This window comes from Pleurodeles waltl, chromosome 4_1, assembly GCF_031143425.1.
Source record: "Pleurodeles waltl isolate 20211129_DDA chromosome 4_1, aPleWal1.hap1.20221129, whole genome shotgun sequence".
NCBI classification, from domain to species: domain Eukaryota; kingdom Metazoa; phylum Chordata; class Amphibia; order Caudata; family Salamandridae; genus Pleurodeles; species Pleurodeles waltl.
In genome coordinates, this window is record NC_090442.1 from 185,625,536 (window position 1) to 185,649,383 (window position 23,848).

Sequence of the window (23,848 nt, forward strand, 5' to 3'; positions counted from 1 at the left end):
CAGAAGCTACAGGTCTGATCAGTTTCATTATGAAAATTTATAGCAAAGCCAGAAGACCTTGCTTAATTAGTGTGAAAAGCATGTATTTAAATGCAGTAGGCAGGTGTTTTGTTACATGGAATCTAGCAGATTACTATAGTAGGCAAGGTTTTTGCTGTTGATGGCCCACTGGAACAAACTGTGGAGCTAGAGGACTTGTACTATGATAATTCTTATAAGGTCATCTCCTTAGGGATATTATATATTTTTTGACAACTGTAATTTCAATGATATTTGAGTAGTATACCTGATGACTGCATTGTGGGCGAACTTACTCCCAATACATTTGACATCGGTTGGTTAAGGTGACAAGCCAACGGTAAAGGCTACAGGCATGACCTGTTGATTATGAAAAGTTGTACAAAGGCAAATGGCGGGATTTATTTATTATGAAATGCATAAGATCGAGGCAACCGGATTCGATGGGTGTGTTTACACTATGTTAATGCATGCAGACATGCATACTGTTCCATTAAATCTCAGATTATCTTTGTAGGCAAGGGTTTTGGTGTGAAATATACCTGTTACCAAATCCTAGGCGCATATTTGTACTGTAATAATTCTTGCTAGAATCCCTTCAAAAGGCCTAAAAGCTTTGCTGTCAGACCTCAACAAAACAGGGGTATAGTTACGTTTATATAAATACGGGGTTTCGGTCAGCTTTCTTCTGCCTGTAATTCTTAAAATTTGAATGGTATTTGTCTGATGACTTGTGCACACCTGCCAGCCAATGAGTGTGCTTCAGTAGCAGCATTTGAGATTTCCAGGTTCAACTTTTATAGGCCCCCTTTCATTTTTTTCCTTCTCTCTTTTGTTTTCTTTTTAGAGCATTCTACAGAAACACAAACAGTGCTAATGGGCAACATTTCGCTCATTACCTTTGCATTACCATGTGTCCCACATGACCACGGCCTCCAAACCAGGCCGCCACCATGGAACAGTACTGTCCATAATGCATCATTGTTTTACAACTCCAAGATGGGCAACAACTTGGTTCAAATATAGTGGCCATGCTGGACCTTTAAAATAAAGACACTATGTACAACAGAATTTTAAGATGACCACCCTGGTTATATTTAGTTTTGTTATTGCATGGCATATTTAGGCAGAAGCATTTTTTTTTACCATCTTTTCTTCTCATTTACAAGAGTGAGTCAATGGGTGAATGAATGAGTGTATAATGCACGGATGAGTGACAGGGATGCCTGTGTAATGTATTATTGAGTGCCTAAACTCATTAATAATAACTCTGGAGGTACCTTCATTTAAACGTCAGACCTTTTGGATTTTCGAACGCTTCTTCGCTACTGCGGCACCCCACACATTCCCAATTCAAGCTACCTAGCCAGAAGCACTTGTCCCCCGCATGAAGTCCCATAAAGAGAGGGGAGGGTGGACAGAAAGTCCTACTGCTCAACACTTATGCCATCAGCCCTGTGTGACTCCTCTAACGTTCCCTACGTCCACTTGACTAGTGTGCCACAGTGAGAACAAAGGGTAAAAGGCTCAGCAGATGCATAGATTACAGCGACAACTTTCAAATATTTAGCTGTGCAGAACCAACATTTCTGTATATCTGACAACATCGTTTCACTTTTCATAGCTGTCCATCACACAAAAATGAAAATAGCAGCATAAAGGGACATCCATAAGTAGTACGGTTACGCTACATACAACCCATTTTGAATCTGAGGCTGTCTTTCCCAGGAAAAACAAGAATGTTACCATAAACGTATTGCGCTCCTTCCATTAGACCGGTCCTAAATTCAAGCACATTTTAAAGGAGGCTCTTTTGTAAAGGGAACAATTTCCAGTGTGTATCACTGCTCGGAAGAGGTAACTTCATGATTGTTTCTCCTGACATACACAGCAACAGGTCAGTTAAAAGCGGTATTTAGGATGAAAATTTCCAAAGAACGGTGTGTACAATTCAATGCTACTAATCCAGGTGAAAAATTGGCCACTTAAAATTCAGACATTCTGGAATGTAAGTACATCATTTAATAAAGCCCTCTAGGGATTCTACTTCAAACAACAATTCCAGACTAAGCTGTATTAATTAATCTGCAGGAAAAGAAGGCTGTATGACCGGGGTTGCCATGCAGCCAAACCAGATGGGCATTCTTGCTCCAGAACTATGGCATCCCATAGGGCTGACCTGTTTTTGAGCACTTTAAAGTGTACGTTTGCACAGTTACAAATTAAGTGGAAAGGGCCCCTCCAGTAAAAGTACATGTTACTATAAAAAGAATACATAGTGCAACAGGTACATTTAACAAAAGGGGAGAATAAGCAAATGTGATGAACACCAGTATAGTACATTATTTCCTCCTTCTCAACATTTGAGAAGCATGTTTTAAAAAGCGATACTGCACAACAGGATTAATAATTGCAGAAATAAGACAGCGTGCCTGTGTCCGAAGTGCCTGCTTCCTTGACAATTATTTTTCTTTTAAAAACACGCCCACTCTGTCCCCTAGCCATCGAAGACTTCTAAAATGCTCAGCACGGCTTTGAACCACCGTATGTGATTTTCCTTCGCCGGACAGCCGAAGGGATGGTGGGAAAATTACCCATGAGGTGCCTCTCACATCTCACTCCCTTTACATGAACACTGGCATTAATTGAGATTTCGGCTGAAGTCATTTCCTAGAGCCCAATACTCACTTGTCCACTTTCAAGACAAACAGAGAGGACACATCCCCATCTCTATATAACAACCTTATCTGAAAGCCTCCCTCTCACACAAGTTAACATCTCCTACTTTTATTGCAATTATGAGACCCGTGCTGGTTTGGAGGCATAAGTGACACTGGCAATCTTTTCAGTCGTCAATGTACTGTCGCAAAGTCGGATTCTTACCAATCTGCAAACAATTAAAAGTTTGATAAAGCACCATGTATTAAAAGTCGGACTGAGACAGAAAATAGGCTCCCGGGAACTAAATTATAAAGTTATAAAAGTGGCCCATGTTTACAAACTGGCGCAGTTTTGAATTTGTAAAGACATGCTGTATGTGTGTTTTGCAAAATATGGAGGACTGCATGTATATGCTCTTGCAAGGCTTGCTTTAATATGAAAAAAAACAGTAAAAACCAGCCCAGTAAACCACAAACAGAACAAAAAAAACAGGTCCACACACTGACATGTCAGACGAGCCCTTCAGCCACTATCTGATTGCCTGTCTTACCCTGTTTTGATTGAGGGTGGGCGGGCGGTGAGTTCCGCTGGTGGACTCAGAGTTTTTGGCACTGGCTGCTCTGCTTGGAGTGCAGAATTTGGCCCAAAACTTCCACAGCCCTGAAGCGGAGCTCACTGCACTAGTGTTATGAGCCACACAGCGCAAGCGCAGATTGTCTGCACTTGCGCTGTGTGGCCCATGACTAGACTGCACATTATTCTGTCCTGCCGCCACATCAGCGTGGAGCCGCTGCTGAGGGGCAGCACCGGTGCCACTTACGGATCCAGGCCTCCCTCCTTTCACTGTCCTCCGCAGAGAGAGGCAGAGAACCAGGCCGCTGGCAAAAGTGAACCTCGACCCAAGCAACATTTGAGGCAGGAAAAACCTGCCCCGTTTCACTTTCTCTTCTGTGTGCACACGGGCCAGCATTGGGCATAGACAGTATTTACATATGGGGGGTTGGGGTTCTGTTCTTGGAAAAAAGGAAACATGCAGTCAGAGCTCCACTTGAAAAGAACCTTTCTCCCCAGAGTAAGTGGTGTTATAGGGTACGGTGCTGAGGCCAGCAGGAAGAGCTGGAGATCGGGGGAGCATCAGTTGCTGGGTGGTAGTCCGGCAGCCCCCACCAGATGTGTGTGGCCTGAGAGAGTGACTTAGGGCCACCCAACCCTTCCTTGCACTTCCGAGATCAGACGCATAAGCCAGGGTGGTACGGATTGTCAGGTGGCACTACGCCACATGATACTCCAAGGAATTCCACTGTGACTTTAACCAACTCTGTGGAATTCTGCAGAGTAGAACTCCGTGAGCTCTGCCTGGGCCTAGCTGTTGATACTCAAATACACGCAAAATCCTACACTGTCAAAATCCGTTTGGTGCCTTTCTCAAGCAGGGGGTACTGGGCCACAACCATGGGGGTGGGAGCCCTTTACCACTGATGTCCTGGACCTACTATGGCACTGAACACAGCATCTACCCAACCCCCCCTTTTCTGTTGCTAACTCTCAAAGTAGTAGCCGGAACAGTCCAAGGCTTCTAAGGGAGGTAGTGTGGGGGACAGACTCGCCCCAGACAACCACCCAACAGAACAAAATAGTTGACAAATCTTCATGAAAAAGATAAGTATTTTATTATCCACTGCGTAATATACATAGACTTTAAAGGCACAAGGCTACCAATAAGATCCTATAGGTAAAAGGCATTAACATAACGAGTAAGGCAAAACCACAGGTTCAATCTTACAGTGACAGTGCAAGTAAAGGCTGTCTCTTTGACCTGTATGCCAGTCTGTAAGAGACCACAATCTTAATTCAATTAGGTCCAGGTCTCATTTCTAGGTCCGCATCAGTTTATACATAGGTCTGTTTACAAGCACCTTCTCAAGTGGCAGCAGGACGCGCCCTGCCTCCCCCCCAGACCCCACCCAGACACCAGGCCATGGCTGCCCAGTGCAAATCCCCCTCCCTCGCCCAAACGCTGAAGAACCCACCATAGAGTTCTCAGTGATGCGGTCTGCCCCACTGAAGGCAGATGTCACAGGCAGTGTCCCCACCATTCGCCAATCCATGAGTACAGCACAGGGAAACCATGGGCAGCAGTTAATGCCATCTTCGTTGGCAGGACAACAGACTGAGGCATGACACAGAAGGACCTACTACAACACTCCGGTCATTACATAAACCAATAGATAGAATATATATAAAATATATATATATATATATATATATATATATATATTTTTTTTTTTTTTTTTTTTTTTTAAGAGGGGGTGGAGAGGTAATGTTCACACTCTTGTGCTGCTCTACAGCACAGTTAACCACATGTGATCACATATATTCAGGAAGGATCCACTCCAGCATGTGCTTCAGCTTGTGTTACAGAAATTCTGGAACACTACTGCAAGTTTCAGACTATTTCATATAGTCATTTTCTAAAACGGGAACGTGGATTCTGTTATGAAATATGTTTTGAAGTGGTTTGCTAAGAAAGTGTATCCCCTCTCTCAGCACAGCAGACCCAGCCTTTGTTCCCAGGTAACTGTTAAATAGCAAGGAGTGATGAGGGATGTCTCCAATTAGGGAATGCAAAACAAGAACATAATCCAGCGGGAAAACCTTGCGCATGGCAAGCCATCCACGTTTTGGGAGTAGCACTTCTGGCAGAGAAAAGGTAGGCCCTGGCAGAATGGTTTCCTTTGTACTATTAAGGGGATCACGGTCTCTACCAACCTACACCCTCCATCTAACCTAACCGGTGGGTTCGTGAAGAAATAATCATGCACAGCATTACTGAGATTCAAAGCCTAAGGAATGCTAAAAATACATTTTGCAGGTCTAGGAGACTATGACTCAACCACTTGTACTGTATTTTACCAGGGGCAATCGAAATGGATGTCACCAGTCATATTAACTCGTCTGGCATACAGCTCCATGTTAGCAGTCACCTCGTAATTCCAACCCTTGTATACCATGCATGCACCTGGTTATAGTGATTCAGCTGAGCTTCACAGAGCAAGCCCAGCAGGGTACTCACTGGTTGCCAGAAGATGACAAAAGGGACCAGCCTAGCGCTAATGATTCAACAACGGTATGAAGTCACCACTGCCAAACATCTTGAAGTCAGTAAATGGACAGTATCCCTATAAAGACTGCATGCTGGGTGTACCCCTAAAGACCACAGGGCCCCATTCTGGGTTTCAATATATTTACTTATACCAAGTCTCAACATGCACGCAGGAGGCACAAAAAGACAATCAGAATTATCATGGAAAATCGCAGTTGGGTAACTAAGAGCAAGGGTGCATGCTCACAAAACCCATGCAGGGGACAGCCCTGTCCCAACACCGATACATCTACAGACTGATAGATAGTTGTGTTACACTTGAAAGTGTTCCTTTGAAGTCACACCCTGAGCAAAGACTCTTTGGAGTATAAGTACAGGGGCTCTGACCCCATGTTTGAAAGCACTTTTGGAACTGGTACCGAATCTCTGTCAAAAGGACTGCTGCGCCACACCAAGGACTCATCTGGAGTGCTCTTCTGTTGTTGCCCTGCAGCCTGCTGGGTGGCATAATGGACTCACTGAATTGCTTTTCTGTTTGTTGCCCTGCTGCCAACTGCTCCCTGACTTTGTTGTGTTAAGGCCCTGTGGTGCCACTGAAGTTACTGGCTCTGCTGTGCTAACCTGTCACCTGCTGGATAACTAGGTTGGTGAGCTATGTACAGTTCACTTCATGTGTGTCACTAGCGCATGGGAGCACTTTATTTTCCTCCACAAATTGTTGTACGGTCAGAGCATGTTAAGTGCTTCCTTTCTCATCTCCTCATAGTTAGCTCTTCATTGATTCTCAGCACACTGGGCCACCACGCTAAGGAGGGGAGAGGCATGTGTTCCTCTTGTGACACTGCATTTCTGAAAGAAGGAGACCAACGCCATCCCCGTGGCACCTTCCACCAGACTGGGTACTCCATTGTTGGCCGTTGGTAGTCCCCCTTGACTACTGGTCTAACGTACACAAAGGTAATGTGGGGCTGACTGGGGCTAAAGGAAGATGAGAGTTCGCTCAGCGTTCCTTTGCGGGTGGGCCAGTTTTCACTTACAAGGAGATTGAGCGGCTTTGTTGGCTGCCGAACCCTCCAGAGCTAAGGGGGATAGGGGTTTTCCGAGGCATCACTTCATTGGTAGACAGGAGACACACCCCTGTAGGAGGACCTCAGTGAGTCGGGTTGTCACTGCCTGATAGAAAGTACTGTGCCTCCAAGGCGGATGCTCAGCACACCACTTGTGCGCCTCCACCTGAGGAGGGGTCATCTGCCCTTGTGAGGACTACCGTATGGGTCTACCAAAGGGCAAAGGTACTCCTAACACTAGACCAAAGTGATCTAATTAATGTCATAATGGGACTAGGTGTACCTCCGCTTGTGATCATTTCTATCTTGCTTTGACCAGAATTACTGTATAACACGCAGTAGGTGCACGGGTGTCCCTGAGCCCTACGGTTCACGCATAAGTACTCTCACTTCTGATGAGGTTCCCAGATCTACTGTAATACTGCTGGTAGAAGGACTGAGGCGCTTGGCCCCATGTTTTATGGTTACTTGTGGATCTCATGTGGGTGGCTCTGAAGAAGATTGCATTGACTGGGAAGTATTTGTGGCTTATGTGGTGTACACTGGAATGATCTATATGCTTTATTACTGCCTGCAAAACACTGCCTAATGTGTAGTATTTTGACCCCTGCCTTATCAGGATACCAAGTCTTATTACAATGATCATATTTTCCTGCATAATATTTCTGATGTATGTCGCTTTGGTTCGCCTAGTGTCAGGACAGAGTGACATTTCAGCAATTACATATGATGCACAGTGCTTATGGTTTTAGTTGCTTTGGTCTTCTATGTGTAATATAGAAAAAAAAATTATATGGCCCTGTGTGGAGTCTCTTTTGTGGTTTATTTATTGTGTCACTGGTGTGGGTATATTGCACAAACGCTTTACACATGACCTCTAGGGGTAAGCCTGAGAACTCTGCGTCAAGCTACCGGGGAGTGAGCACAGGATATTTTTGGTGTGTAACTTACTTGTTCTGACTAGAGTGGTGGATTCTGCCTGACTTAGGTTCATACCCTAGCCAACCACAAACCCCATTTTAATAGGGAGCAACTTAGTTAACCAACTAGAGAGTAATAGTAGGTGGCCCTGTATCACCAGAGATAAATGACAATATCCCTAAACAATATTGATGGTCACCAAAAAAAAAAAAAAGAGGAGGCTCCTAATACGCCTTTTGTAACTTGGATTTCAAGCCAATTTTGATCCAGGGAGACATACAGTTCAGAATTTAATTTGTAAGATTTGTGTAGAAACAAAGAAAAAAAAAAAAAAGGAACTACGCAAGCTGATTCTTGGCAAACAAATGCTAGTCCAACAGGCATGGCTGAGATTTTCTTTATCCCAAATTGGGAAAGTGCAAACCCTGGGCTTTCAGTTTAAAAAATCCTTAAACATAGCAGAAGCACCACATGGCAAAAAGGGGATACAGAAGGACAGCAGGGACATAAGTGACCACAGACAGGTGGGATGGGGGAAGGAAAGTAGGAATAATCCTTGATTTTTGGACACAGGTTCAAACACTCACTCTAACAATTGATAGTGGGAATGTACATTTGTGGTACACCACATACTCTATTTTGCTACGGTCTCAAGAAACTGGTGTGATTTCAGCCTCTGGTTTCTCGAGGGATGTTTCAATCTGAAGAATGGCTCTTGGGTTTACAATCCGATGCAATATCTTCGGTGTAATATCACAGTTGGTTGTCAGGTTTCAGGTTTGTGGCAGTCTGCTGCCCATTTCTTATGAGGTTGTCAAAGTTTGTCAACCTCATTTTGCAGTGCTATCATCAATTGTCATACAAATCAATTGAAATGCAACAGAGAAAAAACACTTTTTAATTAGAAACGGTCTTTATGATATTTTTGCAGGTCACTCATGTATCATTTCTTGTGAGATCTTCTAAAGGATAGTAGCTGGCTCAGCCCTTCATTTGAATTTATTTGCACAAACAGTACTATCACTCTTGCAGCATGACTGCCAGGGAAAGGCAGCATCACAGAAGGTGTAACACACAATGCAAATTTATAAACCTGTTTAGTTATTAGCATTAATTGTGCTAAATATGTGAGAACATGCCTAAACTGGAAACCCAGGTAACTAGTGAATGCATGGTCGGTTTCTTGGCGTGCACAGCCTTGGCTGCATTGCACAAAGACATTACACTTCCGCATATAGAGGAAAAACACTAAAGACTGCCTTTAACATCACTAAGTATAGGCTTCATTTTTTTTATTTATTTGATGGTGCCTGGGACAAGAAAATTATTACAGGGGTTGGCACTGCTCATTTCAGCAAACGGAGTCTAGTGAAGAGGCATTCCATGGCAAACTGCTCTCGGATATAAGCTTTTGTATGGGGCAATGCCACTCAAAGCTGCTGCTGCATTTATTTGCAGTCAACATGCCATGCTTGCTAGTGTGCTTCAAAAAGATTTTTATGGGTAATGTTTTAGCCTTTTGGAGACAAAGGGGCACGTAGGTGCGGGTGGGGAAGGCAGCTCTTCTCTAGGACCAGCACTAATCAGGAAGCATGGCCTTGTGACACCCTGTGCCAATATCAAGAGTCCTGACAGTTCCCAATCACTGCCTGGGAGCACTGGAAACCACCCTGTTTACGAACATTTAATTGTCAACTAGGAACCACCATTCTGAACTATCCAAAGCCTCCACAATCCTCATCTCCCTACAATGCACACAATAATATATGAGACAACAGGGTGGTGAAACCTCCCCATTCGAATGCGTTTATTGGTTACTTCTCACAGTCAATGTTCCATGATAACAAAAGCTGTTACATAAATGAACGAACATGATTATGACCCTATGAATGCGATACTGTGTAATGGTAAAGAGTCCGACTTAGAAAAACAGCAATAATGAATAACGTAATGCTCACATTTCAACTGTTAATGTATTGCAAGAAAATGCCTAGTAAAAACACACTGAAAAAAACGCGAACTGTCAGAACCTCCTCTCTGCCAAGGAACAAAGGCCCATTTCCTCAATCTCATAACCGAGTTTTAAGACTTCCACTTACCTTTTATTTACATATATTATTTACATGTCCCCTTCTGCTCAGCGATAAGGTCACTCACCAGGCCAATACTACTAGAGGAAATGTCACTTTGAAAATGAAATGTGAACACAGACTGTTCTGCTTATGTCTATTTGTCATCCTGCAACTGCAAAATAGAATCTGGCACAAAGCCATGCATTTGCCACAAAGCTACGCCGAGAATTTCAGCATGGCAAAACAATGGGATTTGAAAAGAGACATGTAGGCCCATAAGGCTTAATGGAGCAGGAGGAGAAAGATAAATAATACTTTAGTGAATGTTCAAATACGTTTTTCAGGGCCATTCTAAATTTGAGGTTGTTGGTGCGAAGTGAATTGGAAGACAGACCTGCCTAGAACAAGAAAATAATTGACACAATAACTTTTTCAGTAGAATGGTCAACTGAATGCAATTCGCACCTTAGATTGAAGACACGAAATGTATATGTCAGGAATGATGGTCGACTTGCATGGCCATGAACAGTTTGGTGCACCAAACAAGGGGCTTGTCATTGCATTTGTTGTTGGATGGCAGTCAGTGCAAGTTTAAGTAGAAGGAAATGGCAACGTGCTGGATTATTTCCTGCTTTAGATCTTGGGCAAACAGTAAAAAGTTGCAAAAACACAAAAGCGAATAAATAATACATTAAAAATCCATCACAAGATCCATTAAAAGATGACGACCCTGTGAGTGATGCTAAATAAACTGAGAATTCCTAACTATACCCAAGTCCAGTAAAAACAAATTTAAGATAGTCGTTACATGGAGAATGGATATTTACGGGCCACGGTTTAAGCAGATTTTTTTCAGAACTGAAACAAGAGATGAGGTATGTCCGAGAAGACAAATCAATGGCATTCAGCGTTTGGTGAATGGCAGCAGAATCTATTTGACCCAATTCCATTGTACCCCACTGTGGCTAAAACACGTGCAGGAATCATCTGCTAAAAAGCAGGACTGAGGGCAGCGCCTACTTCATATCCCACCACAACAGGATTAGCTGGGCATCACCAGCATACAAGCAACATATGATTTCGAAGGTCTGGACCATTAAAAAGAAGGTGGGGATTTTTAAGAGGGAAGAGCATGGCAAGGTAAAAAAAAAAAAAAAAAATACATATGAAAAGAGCAGAGCCCAGTAGTTCACGACTGTCCTTGATTATTCAAACCGGAGACTGACAATGGTGACTCATAACAAGTAAGGAGATCAAGCTATGAGCAATACTATAAATTAAGTTCGTTACGGGAGACTGCGGGATTTTTTTCTGCTCAGCTTCGGTCATGAAAGGGAAAAGGAACTGGTTATAATCTTTATATTAGCTAACCTACAGGTTATGGCAGAGTGGACCTCACTATTTTAGACATTTTGACAGCATTCAACTCAGTCCCTCACCAGCTGATGCTTACCAGTCTCCACTGCATGTTTTCATACTGCTTTTTATTCTAAAGTACACAAACGTTAATGAGACGAACGCTTTCAAATAGTCTAAACCACTGGCAATTGCTCTGGGTAACATGCAAACCCATTATGTTTCGCCCCTGGTACCTAGCACACTAGTCATAGGCCCTGTTATGCAAATCACTTCTAGCCCTGCTTCTCATTCCCCTACCACCTTTTGTGTACTTCTGTTTCTGAAACCATAACGCAGAAGGGTGATGAGAAATTGCACAGGTAGCTATCACCATACAGAAAAGTCAATGTGTTACCTCCATGAGCACAAAAAAATACTGCCTACAAGAGACAGAAAAAAAAACTACCATAGTAGGTGTCAAATCCTGCAAAAAGTGATAATTCACAAGATTTGTGTCTCATAAGATGCATTGCAGTCCGCTGCACACTCAGTGAAACCCATAATACAACCCACTAGGAAAATCTATTTTGCTGTTTTCAACTCAAGATTGTTGCAGTTTTGAGAAGCATTGCAAATGACCTTGATTTCACGGTTTGCTGTTCAATAATAGTTAAGTGGGGCTAGAAAGGGGTTTCACTCTGAATGATGCTGCCAGCATGGCCACAAATAAATCTGACTGCTGTCATAACATAAAAAGAGAAGCACCAAGACTTTTAAGTGCCCCTGAACACAAATGAAAAAAAAAAAAAAACGACAAACCTCGATTTTATCAGTCTTGGCATCGCCCCAGTACATCTTGCCTTCTGCATAATCCAAAGCCAGCCCATTAGGCCAGCCAAGTGAGGTATTGACCAACACAACCCGGTCAGAACCATCCAACGCAGCCCGCTCAATCTTTGGGATCTCGCCCCAGTCCGTCCAGTACATGAGCCTGAAAGGCAAATAATTGTTTTAAATTAACAGGGGGTTGTTGTTTAGTGTGAGCCAACCTGCTAACAGTTGTGTAAAGTGCTCGATTTGTAAAGGAGAAAAGACAGAGGTGGCAAGATGTAGGAATTTTCAAGGAACAAACAGAGGAAAAACAAAACAAAAAAATAAAATATTATGAATAGGAGTTAAAGAACTGACTGTGACCGTGTGACGAATGAGTTCACTTCATAGATGTAAGTTAGTCTACCATGCATTCAAATGAAGGCAGGTCCTAGAAGGCAGGAGTAGCTCCCACGTTTAATCAAGGGAGCATGGGCATTAAGACATCAATCTACCACTGACATATTCACAGGTCAGAGTGCGGAGTTCAGATGTAAGTGGAATGTCGTGCAAAAATACAAACAATGCTCACCCAGCCATGGGATCTAGTACTATCGCTCTGGGCTCGTACAGGTCTTCAGATATCAAAATCTTTCTCATGGTCCCATTAAGCCTGGTGACTTCAATCCGATCTGTGCCAGTGTCCGTCCAGTAGAGGTTACGTGCAATCCAATCCACCGCAATTCCGTCGGGATGGGAGACTTGCGCCGTGACGATAAACTGGCTATCTGAGCCATCGATGAGGGAGCGCCGGATAGCCCGGACTTCATCGTCAGTCCAATAAATATAGCCTTCCACTGGATCATAATCAATCGCAATAGCATGACGGATGTCATCCAACTGCAGAACAATGTCTGTAAAATCTGGGGTGTCCAAAGAGATGCGCCTTAGATCCGTTCGTCGGGCAAGAAGCAACAATTCTGTGGCACCTGTAGGGAAAAAGTTAAAAAAAGAAATTTTGCAAACACGCACGTTTACAGATGGCAGCCAAGTAAACAGAAACTAGTCTATATTTGCTAGTAACCTCTGGCCAGGAGTCACTGAAAAATTAAATGTGAAACATTCAAAAGTGTAACATTTTAATTGATTCCGTAAAAAATAAAAAAGGGATATTCTGTAGAAATCCATTTCCGATGCACAGGAGATGGAGGTTACATTTTTCTTCTTTTTTTTTTTTTTTTTTTTTTTTACAGTTTAAAACCCTGCAGTTGTTAAAGAGCGAGCAGGCAGTCTCAAACCACCCAGAGTGTTTTTATACGTGTGCCACGTTTGCATACATATGCTTCAATTTCTGCCAATTAGAAAAGGTTCAATAAACAACCTACCCATTCCAGAACCGGAGATGACGATTATAATCTGAAGTCGTCTAGGGATTAAGGAAAACCACAAGGCAAGCAATTTTAAATTTACAGCCCGCTTGGAACTATTAAAACAGAAGTATGCAGAACGAATCACCTCGGAGCTGAACACAGCAAAGGACATAGCCACACTTCATGCAAAGATGCTACTGAGAAGAGCCAGGCCACATCCAAGGGTTCACTCTAGTACCATGCTACATACTAGATGCAAAAATGTGTGAAATGCTAGAGAAGCTATTGAATTTTGGATCTCACTCAGGGGCAAAACTCCTGGAAAAATGTTCACCAAGTAATAGAATAGATATTTAAGAGACAATTCAAACTGATTGTTAGCTGTAAATGACAGAAGCCCTTCCATCTTCGTCAGCTAACATGACCATCACCCCAAAACCATTTAGATGTAAATTGTATAGTTTTTGTTTGTACATTTAACCCTTATGACGGGGGGGGGGGGGGGGGGGGGGGGAGATTTGCTTTTCTGGGGGAAAATGCTGCTGAAGGACAAGATCACCAGGATGAGCAGAACAAAAAGTGATGGATGGAATGCTTCTATTACTATTATTCATTGGTAATTGATTTTGATTCCATTCCAAACCATAATTTTTTCTGTTCACTGTGCACTACAGCCAGACACCGAGCAATTTCAAATCAATCCTTCCCCACCCACATCCCCCAAACAGAAACCGCCCAGGCTGAAAACAGTGGCTAAGTCCCCTTTGTCCGGCAACACAAGCAAAGCCAAGGTTCTGCCTATTTGCATTGCTTTAGTAAGCAATATCGTGAGTCTTCCGCACAGCAATCTTTGGGGGCCATGTCTGAACACAACAGCTCTACATCCGTGTACTCACTGAAAAGAACAAAAAGTGACTGGTGGAAAGCTTGAATTAATTTGAGCCAGGAGGTGTCATTTCAAGAAAAGCGAAGCCTACCAAAAGGGCAATAGATGCGGTCATAAACAAAAGGAATAGTGTAAACAGATGACTAATACAACAAAATGTGCTTCACTAGTCAGATATCGTGAAAAATAAAAACTGTATATGATATTTTGGTACAGGACGAATAAGCTGCCATCCTTCAATAGTTCAAGATCCAGACTACAAACCCTAAGGCAGAGCGAAGAGAAGTCTCGGATTCTTAGTCGTTTTCAAGAGGTCATGTCAGATCTAGAAACAGGAAAGTCAGGTCCTGGAAAGGACAGAGTACAGAAAGGACTGCCAGGTAGAAGGTTACGAATAATGTTTAAGAAATAAGTTATCAGGAAACCCATTCAGCAGGAAGAGATTACCCAAATATTTCTGCAATCCTTAGAAAAGCCAAAAGGCCTCTGTAATGGAGAGTATGAGTGGAAATAAAGCATATTACTCACTCCGTCATCTTCTACCTCACTGCTCAAAATAGCAGGACATCAAAGATGAATAGCAACAAAGATGTAATGCTTTCCTCCTTAAAGCAGAGAAGAAAATGTTCGCACTGCCCGTTCTTCTTTGATATTGCTATGCTATTACCCCAGAAGTGTCTTGTCAAATAAGGTTCGTTAAGGAAGGAAAGTGACTAGAATATACAACTTCTCTCACTGCAAATTCCAGGCTAAGATGCCATCTCGAACAATGTAGACGGGAAATTATAGCTTTTTATGATCACTCAAAGGAGTGTCTGGTGTCACCATATCAGACAAACCAAATGCGGGAAATGACGTGATAATATATTAAATTATTGAGCTACTCTTTATACAATTATGGGTGGGAAGGGCTGGGCTATCCTTACACATGCTTCCATTTACAATACTGACCCCGTTATCCCTGCTACGTTCTAAATGGAGCTTCCCCCTCTTATTTGCTCTACCTGACATCGGAAAAAAATCAGACTAGGAATGTTTAAATCTCCTTCCCTTTGTCGGTCTGCCAACACTATTATAGTGTGGTTGGAGACCTTAGCATTACAGTCCCCAACAATAATTACCTTTGCTGAATGGGCTGTATGTTCATCTGCAAAATTGATTGATTAGTGTTGAGTGCCCCTACTAACCAATTCCATTTAGATACTTCATTTTCTTCAATAACCGCAGGGGAATGATTATTTCGTCCTAGGAATTTAACAGACCTTCCTCCTGACCCTACCGAGATGACTTAATGTTGCATTATTTTCCTGTTCCAAAAGGGAGACACCACAGATGGAGATGTCCTGACAACTTTACCACTGTATACATCAGAACATTACAATTTCTGTACTAGAAAATGAGAGATTAAGTCTATATCTCAGCTAAAGAAAAAAACACAATTGTACAGTATCAGATTAACGGGATGGCGCCTATATACGACCCGCAACGTCATTCAGCCAACGACTGATGCGGAGTCGACCGACACCACCTAACGTGCGCAAGGGTACTGCTCAAAGAAAAATCTCTGGATCCAGCGTGACGCCTGGAGGAAATTCTAAGGTAGGGAATCTGCAACTAGAAGTCTCCATCAAATATATAAAAATCACTCCAAGCTGTTATTTCTGAGTATTGAACATAATCCCAGGTAAATGGAAGGAAGCATTCAGATTAAGTTCCAGCGACCTTGACATATTAGACACAGGATGAGAGTTTATTTTGATGCTACAAAGTAAAGGCAAAGGAATTTTCCTAGTTGATGACGGCTGAGTGACAGAGCTCAAGAAATTTTTATTTATATTAGTGCGACTTATAGGCGAGTTTTCTGTCCTGCAACATGTAGTCGATCACATGTGGCTCAGATGGACCCTTTATAGGCGGATGCGAACCTAGGACACAAGGGAGACCAGGGGTTGTTCTCCTAAATAATTAATTTGCAATACTTTAGTACTTTCCACTAGTGATATATTGCAATCCTCACTATATTTAAAGAAATAAGATGGAATAGTGGATAAAATCTTCACAGACCTATATATTTCAATGTATTCCTTACGGTATTAGATTTTGTTTTTTGACAAATTCTGGAGGAGACTAACTTCACCTATCACAATTTTCTGACTGTCAATTTCATTAGATGGGGAGGGACACCACAGCAAGATGTTGAGCCACAAATAAACATCTGGCCATGGCACGAGTGCCTGTCCACCCCTTCAGACCCTAAGGTGCAGTACTCATGGAAAGCCACCCCTCAGAGTACTGCGATTTACAGGCACCCTTATCTGAATTGGTAATAGTACCTTCATTTACAATGTTTTTCCCTCTTATTGTCACAAATATTGCAATAACGTTTGCAACACTTACAATAACTGAAAATGGTTAAAAGGGACTCTTTCGAGTCCACAAATTCAGAGGACCACAGCAAAATATTGAGCTAAGGTGGCAGAGCTAAAAAGGGATGAGGGAGGTAAAACTCCCTACGGCCACTGCTGGCAGGCTAAGTCAAAAGGTAATTAGTCCCCCTTCATGGCTCTGAGTCCTCAATTTAAAACCAGCAGAATAAACAAATGGTGGGTTGGTGAGCTTCATATACTTCATAAACCGTGGGAGCAAACCAGAAACCTGCCTCCAATACTGTCTCAAACACTCTGGTGTTCGGGCTCACATGCCAGAAGCTCCGTGCTCCACTACCTCTCGCTCTGCCTCAAAATGCTTCAAGTGAGGAAAAAAATGTGTGCATCTCCTTGGAAACAAGCCCGCCAACCTAACGCTGGCTGTCTACACAGACTGCCCTGTTCCTGCAGACTTCTATCTCACAATCCTTTGCTTTCTTTCTTTCTGCAAATTTCCCAGGCTGCTGCTCCACCGCAGCCCCTTCACGTCAGTCCTGCGACCTCCACATTCCTTGCTCCGCATTCTCACTTACCCCAGTGATTTTTTTGGATCTTGAGCCACCGGCCAATCTGGTAAGAGAACCAGGTGCTGCAGCAGCTGCAAAGGAAGTCCTATAGGAACCCTGGTTATTTATTTAGTTTTTTTTTTTTTTGTTGCTGTGGAGAACCACGGATCCAGGAGGAGGAAGGTAGAGCAACACTTGCAGGAAGTCCAGCGTGTGATTGAAGTAACGCAGTTACCCGTTGCTTTGTGTACTGCACGAACGTCGTGTGGAGCGCACAGACACAGCTGCTAGGTAAGTGAAAATTCACAGTGAGTTTGGGAGGTTTACTGCTGATTGGCTTTTCAGTGGCACGAGGTAGATATTGTTGCTATTTCATGACTGTTGTGGAGGAATATAATCCTCTTTAATAGATTACCCTTTGTATGCCATTATTACTACTAGTGCATGAGGCCTGAATTTAGCCAAGACAGGACACAACAATCTTCAAAACAAGCAGGGTCTGTGTAACCTGGCTGTTGTATGCATCTGTAAGCTCTTTCCTGCTGTGCTGTCCATGACCTGTGACTGTGAGATCTATGTAGAGTTCGTTTCAGTGCTTTCTAGTAAACTCTCAGTTATAGCACGTAAAGGGAATGTGAAAAAGTGAAAGATGGTTAAATGCAAAAGTGAACAGCCAATTTTTTTGATTACCCAATTTTTAGAAAAATAAGTGACAAAAAAACTCTTGCCACAATGATTTCACTTGTGTGCAGGGAGTACCTGCCCTAACCGTTCTGGCTGGAATGCTTCCACTGCAGCAGGATCAAGACTGATTTTCATATAGCAGGGTCCCAACTGAGGTGGCATGGTGTGCAAAATAATGACGGACTGGGATGTAGTCCTTAGTAAATACTAGCACTCAGATTATATCAAGCATTCCATTCATCACTTTTTTTGTACACTTTACTGTGATGCCCCAGGTGAGACCAGTATGCCCAGACATGCGTCCCATGCACTCCATGCCATTGAAACCAAGCTATACTCAAAATGGCCAAAGTGGTCTTGGGTTGCTTGTGTTATGGTTCAGGGAGGGCCTGGCATTTTGGGTTATACTGTTCCCATTGGAGCCAAGTCAAGACTTGTTTGCATACGGCTGAGTTCAAACTGAGGTAGCATGGTGGGTAAAATAATCCAGCACTGCAACGTGGCTCCCCATAATCACCAGTGGCTGAGAATAATTGAAGCATTCCATTCATCACTTATGTGTACACCATAATTTACAAGTAGTCTTGGCGATGCTGAACCCCAAAACACTCCAGAGAAAAGTCTGGTTTGCATGTTACATCACAAAAGCATTGAAAAGTTACTTCTAAATCATCTATTAATTCCACCCACCATGTGCATGGACTCTCATAACCCAACCCCCCCGCCAAAGGCAACAGAAGCCAAAATTCACACACATGCATCCATTAGACCTACCCTTTGCACCTGTAACATACACTGGGTGCACTACCTGGACCACCATCTATTCTATGCAATGCCATACATTGACGATAGAGGACAATCCTCTTCTTTGTAGACTGCAATGTTTAAATTATTTTTTTCTGTTTATCTTCTCTGTTCACTTCTGTTCTTATGTGCGACAGAGTAAACTGAGGCACACAATTATAGTGCTCAACTGTTGCTGCCATTGTAAACATTACTGTGATCCCCATCTGATTTTTCGTTGCCAAAACAATTAAAAGAAACAGGCAATGACAGAGTATACTATGTTCAAGCATTACCAAACTCGTTAAACTAAAGAACACAGCACAATAAAATTTACAAACAAATTTACAAAAATAGAGGAACATTTAAAGAGCGAAACGTTTCAAAGATCATCAAAATAGGTTAAGGGAATCCGGAGACATTACTTTTTAAAATGTAAAGGTACAAAGCAGGAAGGAAAAGTCAAGCACTATGAAAAAACAACTGTTTGCTGTGGACCAGTGACCGAGGCACAATTTGAGGCCAACCGCAATATAGCAAAGGTCTGACATACCAAGGTGGTTGTACAACTGCTAGGAAAGATTCTCGTCGGTCCTGCAGGTCCTTCCTCAGGGTTGGCTTCAAAACAACTGGACTCTCTACGGCCAGACCCCCTGCAAAGTTTAGTCCTCTTTAATCAGCTGGATCCTCTTGGAGTCAGGAGTCCCCTGAAGCAGGTAAACAGGAGGCCAACCACATGACCATTGAAGAGCATTGCAGTCCCTGTGTATCTGCACATATTCTGAGGTAGTGGTGCAGGTGCAAGATTTGCACAAGCCAGTGACTTGAGAGAATGTGCCACAATCTTAACTATTTCTTGCAGTGTCCCCTTCTCTTGCAGTGCTGTAAAATTACCCAGGTTCCCATGTTTCAACATGACAGGATCCAACTGCAACTGCAGGCTTGTCTTAAGCTTTTTAGCTACTACTCCACTTGAAAGTGTCAAAACTGGTTTCACATCATACTCGGATTGGTGCCGAATTGTCTATGAGGGTCCTGGGAATGAACAAAACAGGTAGTGTAAAATTTTCCCGGTGTTCTGTGATGCATTGCTATCCACTCCCAGATAGCGAATCCATTCTAGATGGCCAGCAGTTAACACCCATTGACCTTTCCTCGGCTCAAAGATAGGTCATCGATCTCTGAGCCAGGGTTGTTAACTCCTCGAGCCAAGGATGTGTATTCCAGGTATTGAAGTGCAATTAGTTTTAAGCCAATTCTGGCTCAGCCAACCTTACGAAGTTCCTTTTCTGCTTCTGTTATCAAAACTCTGGTTTTACCATGCAGTCAGATTAAAAAAATTAAACAGGAAATACCTGAAGCATCTTTCTTTCTAGCCATTTCCTAAGCAGAGGTGGAAATAAATATTTTAAATACTAGCTACACCTATTAGGGGAAAATCAAGGCTGGCCTACAAAGTTAAATACATTTTGGGTTGTATTTGTTGAGAGGACACAATAACCCTAGTATGTAGCATGCACTACATTTGTGTTGTTGTTGTTGAAACCTACAAGACAGCCCAGCTATCTGGTTTGCTAAAGATTTCGTGGGGACATTCAGAAAGCTTCCCATAGAATGCATTTCACCTGTTGCCTACCCCTGGCTTTGTTGGTTATCACTCACATTCTGGCTTTCCATTTGCACAGCCTTGTTTGTTCTAGGATTTCCAGGTTCAGTTTTGCCCTCTCTGGGAGCAAAGCCTTTTCACACTACCTCTCCTTGTGTTCTTCAATGTGGGATCCTCTCTGTAAACAGGCCTGTAAATCTTGTTTTTATCTTGTCACATTTTCTGATCATAAACAAAAGTAAAATGCCAGGTTCTGTCTTGGAAAGAGCTTAGTGTTTACTTCTTTCTCCAACTTCCAACTTCCAACTGAGGCTTTATGTGACAATCTTGCTGGATACCGAGGGTAGAGGACATTTTTTTTTTCCAGCACATAACATTTAAATGAACTGTGAAAGCATTTCATAATAAATCAGAATTAGCAAGTACAACTGAAGCAAATTTTTTGTTGATTCTGAATTGTGTTGCTAACAAATACTTTAATATGCTCAAAACATATCAATACACTAGATGTCATTTCCGCATTTGTGTGCTGTATACCTTTATCAGTAAAACTGTGCAAATGTAATAGTCATTTCAATAGAAAATGTGTTGTCTGTAATGGCAGTGCCCTACTACGCCACTGATACACCACCGACACTCCACTCTGCGCCACTCTACTGTATGCCAATGCACTCTAAGACACGCCAATACTATATGCCACTCTAAATAACTGCACTCCATTGCCGCTGCACTCTACCTCACTCCACTGTATTCTGCAATATTCTACAATACTGCACTTTATGGCACTCTACTTTGCACCACTCAACCCTAGAGCACTCTATGCCCTCTACTCTGCATCACTGCAGTCTGCGCCACTCCACTACTACGCACCACTCTATTCAATGCTATGGCATTCTATGATGCTGCACTGTACTTCGCTGAACTCCACGTCAATATACTCTGCAACACTACATCATTGCACCCTACTGCATTCCACTATGCCCTTCCACTCCAATGTATGCCACTGCACTCTACTCCTCGACACTGCACTTTGAGGTACTGCACTCTAAACTATGCCAGTAACTTTTAGCCATTCTGAACAGCAGGCACTGTGGTGTATAACATGGCTAAAACACAGTGGCAAAGCCAATAACTCTGGCATACCTGAACTATTGGTTTTGCCAATGCTTCTTTTTGCTCAAGGGAAGCACTGCTCAGTATGAACTTGTTGGGCAAGCGTTGTCTCAGCCCTACTTTGAGCCCCCTGAGTGACCCAAACTCATCTGTTTGCCTCCTTTCCAAACTCGTTTCATCCAACACTAAAATTAGGAAGTTAAACACTCCTGGTCCCACTAACATTGCTTCTTTCTGACATAGTTACCCCTATGTTTTGCCTGGTGTCAGTATGTTTCGACTGTAGTACACTGGGATTATGCTAATCAGGACCCCAGTGTCTGTGCTCTCTCCGCCAACTTGGGTTGCTGGTAAACTTTTACACCCCACAATTGGTATACTGGTGCACCCATTTAAGTCACTATTATATAGTGCTTAGGTACCCATGCATTGGTACACCAGAGGTCTCCCATGGGCTGCAGCATGTGTTATGCCACCCATGGTAGCCCATGCAAACTGTCCGCAGGACTGCCATTGCAGCATGCGTGAAATGGTGCATGCACCTTTCACTTTAGAAATAAGGCTTGCCTTGTAGCACAGTCACTGCACTTGGGCACTAAGTCACCCCTCTGGTAAGCCCTTCAGCCCAAGGACAGGGTGCATGACCTTAAGTGTGAGGGTCCTACTGCATGAGCAGGGAATCCCTACAAAGCCCAGACCTAATGTCCTGGGCTTTGTAACTGTGGGGAAGCCATCTTAAAGTAAGGGCTGGGATGCAGTGGCCTCTGAGCGCCACCAGACTGTTTTGAAGGGCACATTTGGTGCCCTCCTTGCACCAGTTCAGGAATCCCCGGATCCCCCTCTGGCACGAAAACCACACAAATAACAGGGGCGTGACCACTCCCATGTCCAGCTCCTCCCCTAGGGAGGTGCACCGAGCTCTGCAAGGTGACTGGTTGATTCTGCCATCTTGGAAGCAAGGTGAACAGAGGCCCCTGGGAACATCTGACTGGGTAGGTCAGGTAGAAGACGTCCCTGAACCCCTCTGATAGGTGGGTCATTACAGAGGGTGACCAACCCCCTTTTAAGGTTTAAGGGCTCCCCCGAGGGTGGGTCCTCAGATTCATCAAGCAAGACTCTTCTAGGAACTCTCTGCAAGACATCTTGCTCCTGGCCTACAGAACCACTGCTGGTCTGCTTTTGGAAATGAAACAAGACTGTATCCAGTAGGGAGGGCTCCCACTGCAACATTGTTTCTCCTGCAAGATTTCTACAACATCTGTGGCTGTGCATCTTCCAGGTTCTCAAAGACTTTGCCTGCATCCAAGAAGCAAGAAGAAATCTCCCTTGGAGTGACGGAGTCATGCCACTGCATCTGCAGGAACCTCAAGACGACGATGATCGGCTGGTGGATCCTGCTGTTCCACTTACAACGAAAAGGCTCTGCTCACAGGTGGTGGTTTTGTGGTCTTCTCCGTGTCCAACATGTCTATTTACGAACTTGGGCAACGGTGGATCCTTGCTGCAACCAATGGAACCCCTGTGCACAGCAAGTGTTGCTGTTGCCATGGCCGCTTGTCTCTTCCAAGAGATTTCGAGCTCCAAAAATCCCCAGCCTCCAGTACTCTGTAACTTCAAGATCAGCTTCCACTCTGCAGCTACTGCAACGTGCGACTCCTGTTTTGTTGTGCTGCTGAAGCCTCTCAGTGTTTCCCTGTGCCTCACTCATGGGGCCTCCTCAGACTCCGGCTGGCTTTCCCTCCTGCTGAGGCGTGTCCTGCCTCTCTTCCAAGGTCAAGTCACTAGGACCTTGCTGATCGTCCAAAACCTGCAATCTTCCTAGCATCAGCTATTTGCATTTGCCAAGGCTTGTCCGGCTGGCCACTGACATCTGCAACCCAATGACCGGCATGGGACAGCTCGTGGCTGACTCCAAGGATCCCCTGCATCACTGTGGACTCTGCAGTTGGCCTTCTTCCTTCATCGCCCTGAAGGAACTTCACCTCCAAGAGGGTAGGCATTGCCTTCCTGCACCGCCTGGATATCTGAGGGGTCTGGACACTGCCCCCTTCTTTTTCAGGCTCTTCACATCCAGAATCCACCCTTGGGTTCCCATCAGCCTGGTCCATGGGTCGCAACAGCAGCTGGACAACCGAGGCTTCCACACGGACTCCAACAAGGGGTTCCGACGCCACTTCACCCCATGCACCTTGGCTTCCCAGTGTAGGTAGTCCGGTCTTCTGGGTATACACAAGTGGGAGCACTCTCCAACCTTCTTTGTGCCAACTGGTTCCCTGGGGGTCCACTGGGAAGGGTCCTGAATCCATAAGAATTCAACTAGGACGGCCCTGTGTTACTCTATGGGACACCCAGCTCAATAACAACTCTGCACCCAGGCACGTGTGGAATTTCTAGTATTTACCTTGGGTCATTTCTTACTCCCCCAGCCTTTGGGATTCCAACACACTTACCTTGGTTGGGCCACTCCATTCTTATACCACTTTC

At 43.7% G+C, this 23,848-nt stretch overlaps 1 protein-coding gene across 1 annotated transcript in view; it reads right to left on the reverse strand.

Annotated features, from left to right (window-relative positions):
• LRP6 (LDL receptor related protein 6) overlaps positions 1-23,848 on the reverse strand; it is a 591,871-nt gene that overhangs the window by 416,805 nt on the left and 151,218 nt on the right. Inside the window, exons 6-7 of the mRNA XM_069228018.1 lie at positions 12,583-12,979; positions 12,000-12,171 (exon numbers count right to left, since the gene is read on the reverse strand). Coding sequence (XP_069084119.1) covers positions 12,000-12,171; positions 12,583-12,979 — 569 coding nt within the window. The remainder of the gene's footprint in view (positions 1-11,999; positions 12,172-12,582; positions 12,980-23,848) is intronic.